Below are 11,341 nucleotides of genomic sequence, written 5' to 3'. Positions count from 1 at the left end.
TGAAAATTATGCAAGCTTTCCAGGCTACTCTGCGCGGTGGGCTGTGGGTGTCAGCCACGCTCTGTGGCCACACTAGCTTGCCTTGAATGACTTGCATGGGCAGGGCTGTTTCCTGGGGTCAGCACTCTGGGTAGCCCTGAGCCTTCCTCTTTGTCCCCAGCTCTACCTAAGCCTCCAGTTGACCTTATGGTGACAGAGACAACGGCCACCAGCGTCACCCTGACCTGGGACTCTGGGAACTCGGAGCCTGTGTCCTACTATGGCATCCAGTACCGTGCCGCGGGCACAGAGGGCCCCTTCCAGGAGGTGGACGGGGTGGCCACCACCCGCTACAGCATCGGTGGTCTCAGCCCTTTCTCAGAATACGCCTTCCGCGTGCTGGCGGTGAACAGCATCGGACGAGGTCCGCCCAGTGAGGCGGTGCGGGCACGCACGGGTGAGCAGGCGCCCTCCAGCCCACCACGGCGCGTGCAGGCACGCATGCTCAGCGCCAGCACCATGCTGGTGCAGTGGGAGCCGCCCGAGGAGCCCAACGGCCTGGTGCGGGGCTACCGCGTCTACTACAGCCCGGACTCGCGCCGCCCCCTGAGTGCCTGGCACAAGCACAATACGGACGCGGGGCTGCTCACCACCATCGGCAGCCTGCTGCCCGGCATCACCTACAGCCTGCGTGTGCTCGCCTTCACTGCGGTGGGTGACGGCCCGCCCAGCCCCGCCATCCAGGTCAAGACGCAGCAGGGAGGTGCGTGTGCACGCACGGGGAGGCGCAGCTCTTCCCTCCCTGCACCGGGGAGCTGGGGTCTGGGAGGAGGAGGGCCCGGTGTTCCCTTGGATGCAGGGTGAGGGTGTGGGCTGAGGATCTGCCTCCTGTTCCCCGGGTGCCCCTGGCCGTGAGGAGGCCTGGTGAAGCTGACCGTCCTGGGCTGGGCGGTGCAGTGCCTGCGCAGCCCGCGGACTTCCAGGCTGAGGCGGAGTCGGACACGAGGATCCAGCTATCGTGGCTGCTGCCCCCGCAGGAGCGGATCATCCAGTACGAACTGGTGTACTGGGCAGCAGAGGATGAAGGCCAGCAGGTGAGAGACCAGGCAGGAGAATTGGGGAAGGGGTACCCCTGGCCCCTGCACGTCTGGTTGTTCACCCATGCAGACTTTTTGGCCCTTAAGGCCAGTGAGTGCCATGGGGCCCCCGCGGCTGCTGCGGTTTTGTCATGTGTCCCCTTTGTACAGGGAGCGAGCTCCCTAGTGTCTAAACTTGGGGCTCAAGGGCTCCTTTAGGCCATGAGTCCCATGGGGTTTCTGTGACGCCTGTGGCCTGGGGCTCCTCTGCTGGGGGCTGGTCCCAGGCCGTGGTGGGGAAGGGGATGCGGTGCTCAGGGTGTGACCCTCGTTGGGGAATGACTTCCCGGTGACCTTCGAGGTCAGAGCAGTCAGTGAGTGCTCCCTGCTCTTCCAGCACAAGGTGACCTTCGACCCCACCGCCTCCTACACTCTAGAGGACCTGAAGCCTGACACGCTGTATCGCTTCCAGCTGGCCGCCCGCTCCAGCATGGGGGTGGGCGTCTTCACCCCCGTCACTGAGGCCCGCACGGCCCAGTCCAGTAAGTGTCCCCCGAGGCCGCTGCCTGTAGAGCTGGGCTGGGACACACACATACACACCCCCTTCCCCGCAGCCAGGCGGGCGTCAGGTCTGCTGGGCCCTGGGCTAGACTCTAGGCTCTGGGTCTAGACTCAGAAAGGGACAGGTAAGTGCCCTCCAGTCTGTGTCCAGGTGGCTGCTCCCCTCCAGCTTCCGCCCCTCCCTCCCTCCCACCGCCCCGCACCCTCCTCAGGTAAGGCCTGTGTCTGTGACTCACTCCCCTTCCTCCATCCCCACTCTGTGCTGGGTGCAGCAGCTCAGCTGGCCCCCCTCAGCTGTGGGGCCGCCTCGTTCGCCATGTTCCAGATGGGCTTTGGCAGCTGTCTTCCTCCCCCATTCCCACAGCTCATCACCCCCCATCAACCATATCCCCACCCTGAGCATGACCTGTGAGCCATGCGGTCACACTGAGCGAACTGCACATGGGGCCAGGTCTGGGAGAATGGACCTGTGATGGAGTGCACACATGTGCTCACGTGGGACTGTCGGCGAGGCTGTTGGTGTGGCAGCTGTGTGGTGTCGTGTGCTGCTGTGTCCCGTGTGTGCGAGGCTGTGCCTGGCCGTGCCCAGCCCCTTGACTAGAACTGCATGTGTGTCCGTGAGTCTCCGCTTGACCATGTGTGACCGTCTGTGAGACTGTTCTCAGGCCCATGACACAGTGAGCGGATCTGCGAGTGGCTCCAGGCTGGCCAGATGGCCGTCTGTGTGTCTGTAGCCCTCCAGATGACTGAGAGGGAGTGGGTGAGGCCAGGAGACCCCACGCTGTAGCTGATCCCACAACCCCAGCAGGGCCCTGTCTGTGAGGCGCTGTGTGATAATGTGGCCATGGGTGTAACCAGGAGACACCTTGTGTGGTGACATGGCTGAGACAGTGACTGCACATGATAATCACAAACGTGGCTGTCTGTGAAACTGCCTGCATGACACAGGGCTGTGCGTGAATGTGCCATGACGTCAGGAAGCCTCATGCACCTGTGCTGTTCATTCATTCTGCAGGCACCTGCTGCTCTCTTGCCAGGTGCCAGGCCCCACACACGGAGCAGAGCTGGTCCCACCAGCAGGAGAAGGGCCTCTGCTCACCGGGACCATCCATCTAGTGAGGCAGAGGCCACGAAACACATAGTTACCCACATGAGCTTCTAATTACACCTGTAGCTGGTGCTACAAAGGAGACAAGCATGGTGGAAAGGTGATATGGCGGGGGCCTCACCTGGTCTGAGGGGCCAGGAGGGCTTCCTCAGGGAAGGAGACATCTCAGCTGGGGCCTGAGGGGGAGGCAGAGGTAAGGGGACAAACCAACAGAAGCAAGGAGTGCAGGGACCTTAGACAGGGAGCCAGCACGTCCAGAGGCCCAGAAGCCAGAAGGGGCTAAGTCGTGGTCAGGGAGCCAGCAGCAGGCCAGTGGGCTGGAGCAGCTGCCAGGACCATATCAGCCAGGGCTTCCAGAGGTGTGACCATGGCTGCTGAGTGGAGAGTGGATGGGGCAGCCTGGGAGGAAGCTGGAAGTCCAGTTAGGAAGCTCTGCAGTAGTCTTTGTACAAGGTGGTGGCAGGGGAAGGAGGTGGCGGCTCTGTGAGCTATCTGGGATACCAAATGGACAGGACTTGGTGATGGATTGGGACCGGGGGTGCTGCGGAAGAGGGAAGTACCAGGGTGCATCTGTGTTTCTGGTATGTAAACCTGAGAGGAGAGCGGTACTGATCACTAGAACCAGAAACAGGGCTAGAGGTGGGTGGAAAGGGCTCCCCTGGTTTGGACACACGAGTTCAAGGCCCAGTGTTCATCCAGGCTGGGCTGGAGGCGGGGATGGTGGAGGACTCCGGGAAAGGTCACCAGAGACGGAAGAGATCAGGAGAGGAGAGTGTCTTGGAGGTTGGAAGAAGAGGCAGTTTCAAGAAGTAGAGCTCAGATGGCCAAGGAGCACCCACTGTGTCGGGTCGTAGATGAGAGCTGTGGTGGTGTGATAGGACTGAAGCCAGATTGGAATTTCACAAGGTGTATGTGGCAGGTGAGGAAGTAGAGACAAAGATCAGACATGCCCCATTGTACCTGGAAGGGGCCGTGGCGCTGAGGATGGTTAACTTTTATTTTGAGACAGGAAAATCTTGAGTTTAGTTCAGTGCTGTTGGGGAAGTGTCAATAGAAAGGAAAAAAATGGAAAGTAGGAGAAAGAGAAAGGTAATTGGTGGATAATTGGGAGAGCATCCCCAGGAGATGGTGGTGGCGGAAGTTGGCCTGGGACAGGAGGGGCACACCACTCCTTTCCTGTGGGAGGAAAGGGGAGAGTCAGTGCAAACGCAGGGAGGTCGGTGGGTTTGGCAGCAAGAAACGGAGGGAGCTGCTGTTGGAAGGCTTTGGTTTTCTCTGCAGCATGGGCAACAGGGTCACAAGCTGATAGGAAGGGTGGCGAAGGGCACTGGAGGTTTAAAGAGCATGGAGGAGGTTTAAAGTGTTCTGTGTGAAGTGGGGGAGTGAGCTGGGCAGAGAAGGGAGACAGGCAGGCAGCATGGCGCCCCGTTGATATGTCCACCGGATACCAGTATGCCCCGGGACGCGGCTTTTTTCTAAGTGCTCCACTGCCTCCTTGCAGAGGGGGGGGACTTGGACTCATTCAGGGCTGGGTGCATGCCAGGCAGGAGCATGGAAAGATAAAGAGGGTCTGGGGTATTGGTAAGAAGAGTGGTGAGATGATAGATCCTGGAGTCTGGGCTGAGTATCGAGGGTGGAAAGGATGGAGAGTCCGATGGGGTGAAGAGTGAGTACAGTGCTGGCCTTGAGCACCTGAGCTGGGACTAGAGATGAGGGTCTGCGTTGGAGGTAGGGCCATTCTCAGTAAGGTCCAAGGCACGACCACCGAGGTGCAATGGAGGAGAAAGCCCTGGAAGTGAGGGGTGCTGGGGCCAGTGAGTCAAGGGGGTTGCTGAAGTCACCGGGTAGGGGGCCGTGGCAGAACCTGAGATGGAGAGGAAACTTCTGCATTGGCAGCAGAGTTGCCAGTGGGAGGAGGGTCTGGAAATGTCACTGGGAACGAGTAGGGCACCGACCCTGCCTCCTAACCCCTAAGGGACCTCTGGGTGCACTTGGCCCTGTTGTGGCTGGCCTCTGTTCCCTGTGGCTTACCTGTGGCTCACCTGTGGCTCAGGCAGGCCCAGGTCAAGACAGTCTTAACACCCAAAGAGCTATATGGAGAATGCTCGTTCTCAGAAGGGAGTTGCTGTAGGCACAGCAAGTGGAAAGCGGTTCTCGGTATGCAGCGTGTGTGTGCCTGGGGGCGGGGCAGCCACATGCTCGTGTGTTTCCAATACTGCGTGTGTTTTGTGTGAGCCAGCATATGTGTGGGAGAGACCTTGTGTGTGTGAGACACTGTGTGAGTGCACCGTATGTGTGGGGGAGACGCCATATGCGTGTGGAAGACACACTGTGTGTGTGTGTGTGTGGAGAGCCTGCCGCTCGGGGAGCCGAGCTGTCTTGGCACCGTGAAGGCAGCCCTAGTGGGACCCTGGGTGGCCCCTGCAGTCCTCAGGGTGTAACCTGTCGGGTGAGTGTCCCGTCCCCGTGACTCAGTCGCCGTGCCTGTGATCCCCACCCTCCATCTGCCTGCTTCCCCCCCATTTGTCTTCCCCCAGCCCCCTCCGCCCCTCCCCAGAAGGTGACGTGTGTGAGCACGGGCTCCACCACAGTCCGGGTAAGTTGGGTTCCGCCGCCAGCCGACAGCCGCAACGGCGTCATCACCCAGTACTCAGTGGCCTACGAGGCGGTGGACGGCGAGGACCGTGGGCAGCATGTGGTGGATGGCATCGGCCACGAGCACTCCAGCTGGGACCTGGTGGGCCTGGAGAAGTGGACAGAGTACCGGGTGTGGGTGCGGGCACACACAGACGTGGGCCCTGGCCCAGAGAGTACCCCAGTGCTGGTGCGCACTGACGAGGACGGTAGGCGCTGGTCACTGCCGGGAGGGGAGGGGCGGCCTGGGCCTCGGACACCACCTGCCTCGCTCCCAGGGCTTTCACTTCCCCACGGGCTCGTCTTTCTGGTGTAGCTTAATTGCCCACTCTGGGACAGTAGCTTATGGGACAACCCGTGCTAAACCCCAGCCTTTGGAGTTATCTTCAAGGCAGCTGGAGCCCTAAGAGGCTAGGGAGAAGGAAGCAGCCCCACCTAAAATTTGAGGGGTCCAGATGGGGAAGATGGGTACAAGTATCCTTCAAAAAATAATCGTTAAGACTCTGCCAGGGCAGAGGCTAAGGAAACTATATCCAGGGCCGTTCCTGGGGAGTGGGTACAGAAGCGAGGCCTGACTTCTCTCTGTGCCCACCCCCAGTGCCCAGCGGGCCCCCGCGGAAGGTGGAGGTAGAGCCACTGAACTCCACTGCTGTGCACATCTCCTGGAAGCTGCCCATCCCCAGCAAGCAGCATGGCCAGATCCGCGGCTACCAGGTCACCTATGTGCGCCTAGAGAACGGCGAGCCCCGGGGCCCACCCGTCATCCAGGACGTCATGCTGGCTGAGGCCCAGGTGTGCCATTGGGTGGTAGTGGGGCGAAGGGGAGGCTGGGTGGAAGGGTGGGTAAGACCAGCACGTTCCGCTTCCTCTCTGCCTCCCTGCCTGCTCTCACAGGCCCTTAAGACTGCCTTTCTGTGGTCGCAATAACCAGAGAGGTTTCACTGCGTCAGGGTGGGACACCCTGGGATCAGGAGGTTAGGGCCAAGTTCCAGAAAGACTCCGTCTTCTGCCTTGGCTTTGCCTGAGCTGTGGCAGCCCAGTCCCTGCCAGCCCCATCTGCCCTGCTGACTGTCCTGGCCTGGCCGTCGTCTCTGTGACTCTGCCACCAGCAGTAGCAGCGAGATCTGTCCCCAAGGAGCCCAGGTCTCCTTGGCCACCCGTTGCCCAGGCTGCAGGCCTCCACTCCATCCTGCCTCTTCCTTGGTGGTCTTCAGGAAACACACTGACTGGGAGGGCCATGCTGGGCTTTGGAGATGTGCAGAGGGAGGGAGAGCGCCCCTAGATGGCCTGCTCCCTGCAAAACCATGGCTGCTCTGCTCCTGTCCCGGAGGGTGGCCTTGCCCTCGGGCTCACTCTCAGGGGCCAGACCTACCAGCCAGCTTCATGCGGCCCTCCGGGCACTTGCGTCTTCTTGGCGTGGGTGGTTCTGCTGTGAGCTGGGGTGAGGCCTGGGTTGCTGCTCAGGTGAGGAACCTGGAGTATTGAGACCTTACAGGGGCAGTCCGGAATCACCTGGCAAGTGCATGGCTGAGCTTACGTAAGCCAGCCTCTGAACCCCTGGGAAAGTCTCCTCCCATCGTACTCCGCTGTAGATTCCTAACCCCACATTTGGTCTTCACTCAGGGTCTCCCCATCCAGAGCCAAGGTGCTGAGGCACCACACAGGGGTCAGCGCTGAGCCAGTCCCACGGGAGGAGCCAGATTTCCTCCAGAACCTACGTGCCATCCCTGTCCAGCCACCCATACCTGGGCTGCAAGCAAAAGTGCAAATTTGTCCCCAGTGTTTACAAACGGTGCTTAGGGGTGGCCTCTCCCAGACAGACAGGGCCCTTTGTAACCCAGCCTGGCTCAGCCTCTGAAGCAAAATTCCTTTCTGCCCAGAGGACGCCCTCTTCCTCCTTTCAAGCCTGCCCAGGCTGAGAGAACAAGGGGGTGGAGGAGGCGGTGTGTGTACCGACTGCATTCCTGGGCCAGGTTGAGGGCTCCCTGTGGAGCCCCAGCAGACACACCCACCCAGAAGCATCCCGGGAATGGGCTCTCACCAGCCCCTCCCACTCTAGGGGGCAGCTGCGGTCAGTGCAGTTCCAGAGAGGGCACTTCGGGTGCCCCCTTCTGGTCCCAGGTGGTTTGGAAGGGAGCTGGCCAGAGGGTCAAGGACTCTGCCTTCTAAGCTGGGGACATCCCATGGCAGGTCGACATGGGCCTTGGCTCCAGGAGTGTCACCTGGAAGTGGACAGCCTGCCCTTGGGGCCCCTGTGACTGGGTCATTCTGCAGATGGGGCCTGGTCCGTGCCCTGTGCTGCCCTGTCTGGGATGCCTACAACCTGTCTTCCTTCACCTGGTAGTACCCTCTGCTCAGCCCAGGCCCCCGTCAAGTCTGAAAGAACCACGTGAGACCAGACCTGTCTCCATCTCACACTTGTGTTCCTGGTTGTCTGTGACTCTTTTTGTCCCTTTCTCATCATGTTTTTTTTTTCCTTCCTCTTTTTCTGTCCCTTCCTCTCCCCGACTCTCTGTTTCCATCTATCTTTTTCTCTTTTCATCCCACCTTCCTTCCTCCCCTACCACTTCTCTGATCCTTCCTTTTTTCTCTCGCTCCATTTTGTTTCACTCTTTGTCTTTGCCTCCTCCTCTCTGGCTCTGCCTCTCACCCTGGAGAGCCTCCATACCTAGGCCAGCCTTAGAGGTCCCATGTCTCCCCCACTGGCGTGGACACTAGAGCAGAGGTAGGTCCCATTAGGACCTGCAGCTGGCTTCCCCTCACCTTCTGTTCCATGGTCCTTGCAATGACTTTCCAAAGAGCAAAGCAAAATAGGAGAAATTGAGACCCCTTCCTGCACTGGGGCTGTGTGGACAGAGGCCAGACCAACACTGGGAGGGTGGTCCAGGCTGAGGACCCCAGCATTCCTCTAGTGTGGAGTTGGCATAGGCAGGTGCCTGGGGCCATGGTGCAGAGGCCACAGTGTAGGCGCGTATTGCTCCCTGCACCTCTGTGTCTCATATACCATATGCACCAATAGCCCAAAGAATTTACCAAAAAACAGCAATGTGCCAGCTCTGAGTCCCGCTTTCCTTCCTTGATTCTCAGGCATCCCCAGGAAGGAATGAGGGTCCGAGTGACACCCTGTGCCTATGGGCCAAGCCCCAGGTTCTGATCTCGGTACTCAAGGCCTCCATGATCTGCTGGCCAGTCTGCCCCTTGGCCCAGCCCTGCCCCAGTACAGCTCTGGCTGTTCCTGGGCCACTCCCGTCATCCCAGCCAGGACACTAGTGAGAGTGGAGGGAGACAGTGTGAATAGGCATACCAGCACCACAAGCACAGACTAGAACTGTCCCCTGCAAACCCAGATGTGTCGTCCCCCGACTCATTCATCCCTCAGGGCGCCCGAGCTCTCCAACCCCAATGTCTGGCAACCCCTGCCCCAAAGCCCTTCCAGGAGGTGCTGCCACCCCACCCTCACCACCATGCTCAGACTGTGCTGCCCTCTGGGGCTCCCCCCGCCCCAGCCCTGGCACACACAGTTGGTGCTCGTGAAGCCGGAGCTGGGATCTTAGCATGGGGCATGGTCCTGGGGTACCACCCCAGGGGCCCTTCAGAGGCCCGTGCCCTCCGTCTGCCCGCCTTGGGCTGGGCCAAGTCCTTCACCATCCTGTCTCCCTTTTTCTCCCTCTCCCGCGGTCAGTGGCGGCCAGAGGAGTCCGAGGACTATGTAAGTAAGGTGTGCGAGCGCGGCAAGACCTGGGTCAGGCTGGGCTCGTGGGACACTCCCCCTCTCCCGCCCTACTCCCAGCCTGAGCTGCCAAGATCCGCAGGGCACCAGCCACATCCGGAGAAAATTGGTGTGTAGTCGCGAGCACCGAGCTGAGCAGCAATTGGCATTTCCTCTAATCCTTACTTCTCGCCTGCCGAGTGGCAGTTTGTGGCCACTGTTCACGATCGACCCGGCCTGGCCCCTGCTCTGGCCAGACAGGCATAGGGTCAAATCCGATCCTGGTCGTTAGGGCTTATGGATCCCTGGAGTGAAAAATCACCTGCTTCCAGGCCCAGGCTGAGAGGGGCATCTGGGGAGCCGGGTGCTGGCCTTGGTGCATTCTGGAGCTCCAGCCCTGGGAGACCCTCCAGCAGGGCAGGAGGCTTCGAGCTGGGGAGGGGGCGGCAGGGTTCGTGGTGACAGCTCTGTTCCCACTGCACGGTAGCCCCCTCCCTTCTTCTCACTCTCCCCACTCTGTGTGGCGTGGTGTGGCGTGGTGTGGCGTGGCCTCCCGTGGTGTTTCTGCATGTCTGGAAGGGATGCCCCCGCTGTGGTTGGGGACATGGGCCGGGGCTACCCAGCAGGACTGTCCTAGCCGCCCTAGGCATCCTGGGAACAGGCAGGGAAGTCCCTTCCTTCCCTGGGAGTGCAGGGCTTATTCTCCCCCTTGCTTCCCCTCCCTCAGGAGGGAAACTCAAGCCCATTTTTAAATGAGAAAACTGATCCTGCGGAGAGTAAGATGGAGAGTAAGATGTCGCCCGTCAGTGGCCAGGATGGGAGGCGGGGCGGGGGCAGGCCTGGTCTGCCAGGTTGGTGCCCTGCCCCCGCCTTGGTGTGGGTGTGCATGTGTGTGCAAGGCCCTGTGTTCTCTTTGTGCATGTGTGCACAGATCTCGGGGGGTATCCTTCCCAGCACAACAGAGTGAAGGAAAGTGTGGTTCTTGGTTAGCTCCACAAGGAGGGCTGAGCTGTCTGCCCCCGCGTGCAGCTTCCATGGCAGATGGGGTCCTCCGGGCACACCTCCCGCCTATCCTCTGGGCACACCTCCCACCTGCCCACCCTGCCTCAGGCCTTGGCCAGCGTTGCATGGCCAGCCTTTGCTCAGGCCTTGGAGGCGCCCCACTCCCTAGGGGCCTGAAGGGGCTGACACTCCTTGCTCTCCTGTGACACGACTCTTCCTCCTACCCCAGGAAACCACCATCAGCGGCCTGACGCCGGAGACCACTTACTCCATTACCGTCGCTGCCTACACCACCAAGGGGGATGGTGCCCGGAGCAAGCCCAAAGTCGTCACCACGACGGGAGCAGGTGAGTGAGGGCCCAGGAGCGGAGCAGAGGGCGGGACAGCCAGGAGGGCAGCGCCAGAGCCGGTGCGTGGTTGTTCAGTCCCAGGCAGGCCCACCATGATGGTCAGCACCACGGCCATGAACACCGCCCTGCTCCAGTGGCACCCGCCCAAGGAGCTGCCCGGCGAGCTGCTGGGCTACCGGCTGCAGTACTGCCGGGCCGACGAGGCCCGGCCCAACACCATCGACTTTGGCAAGGACGACCAGCACTTCACAGTCACCGGCCTGCACAAGGGCACCACCTACATCTTCCGGCTGGCTGCCAAGAACCGGGCTGGGCCAGGTGAGGAGTTCGAGAAGGAGGTCACGACCCCCGAGGACGTGCCCAGCGGCTTCCCCCAAAACCTGCGCGTGGTCGGGCTGACCACGTCCACCACCGAACTGGCCTGGGACCCGCCAGTGCTAGCAGAAAGGAACGGGCGCATCACCAACTACACCGTGGTGTACCGCGACATCAACAGCCAGCAGGAGCTGTACGGCGTCACCGAGGACACCTGCCTCACGCTCTCCGGCCTCAAGCCAGACACTACTTACGACGTCAAGGTCCGCGCACGCACCAGCAAGGGCGCTGGCCCGCTCAGCCCCAGCATCCAGTCCCGGACCATGCCCATGGAGCAAGGTGTGTGCCGCGGGCACGTCAGCGCCTGCCCACGCGTGGCTGCGCCTGGGGACCTCTGCTCTCCTTGACCCACTGACCTCTGGCAACTGATCCAAAAGCCTCTGGTGTGTGACCCTCCAGTCTCTCCTGACCATGACCCACTAACCTCTAGTGAACTGGCGCCACATTCTTGGGTGTATGACCCCTGACCTCTGCTGTCCTTGACCTACTGACCTCTGCTGTGTGACCTTCCAATCTCTTGTGACCGTGACCCACTGATTTCTTTTGA

General features: G+C 60.8%; 1 protein-coding gene across 9 annotated transcripts in view; it reads left to right on the top strand.

Moving 5' to 3' along the window:
* PTPRF (protein tyrosine phosphatase receptor type F) overlaps nucleotides 1-11,341 on the top strand; it is an 84,844-nt gene that overhangs the window by 55,667 nt on the left and 17,836 nt on the right. For 3 of the 9 annotated variants that reach the window (XM_058303751.2, XM_023586334.3, XM_004484473.5), the window contains exons 9-15: nucleotides 161-742; nucleotides 937-1,073; nucleotides 1,453-1,597; nucleotides 5,262-5,567; nucleotides 5,957-6,150; nucleotides 10,299-10,416; nucleotides 10,495-11,073. In XM_058303751.2, the coding sequence (XP_058159734.1) occupies nucleotides 161-742; nucleotides 937-1,073; nucleotides 1,453-1,597; nucleotides 5,262-5,567; nucleotides 5,957-6,150; nucleotides 10,299-10,416; nucleotides 10,495-11,073 (2,061 nt within the window). Of the gene's footprint in view, nucleotides 1-160; nucleotides 743-936; nucleotides 1,074-1,452; nucleotides 1,598-5,261; nucleotides 5,568-5,956; nucleotides 6,151-9,040; nucleotides 9,068-10,298; nucleotides 10,417-10,494; nucleotides 11,074-11,341 lie in introns of all 9 variants that reach the window. The other 6 variants (XM_023586333.3, XM_023586335.3, XM_058303752.2 and 3 more) reach the window with 5 other exon arrangements.

The sequence above is a fragment of the Dasypus novemcinctus genome, chromosome 9, assembly GCF_030445035.2.
Source record: "Dasypus novemcinctus isolate mDasNov1 chromosome 9, mDasNov1.1.hap2, whole genome shotgun sequence".
Lineage (NCBI taxonomy): Eukaryota > Metazoa > Chordata > Mammalia > Cingulata > Dasypodidae > Dasypus > Dasypus novemcinctus.
The sequence above is the reverse complement of the archived record's forward strand: the minus strand, read 5'-3'. Positions and strand labels throughout refer to the sequence as shown.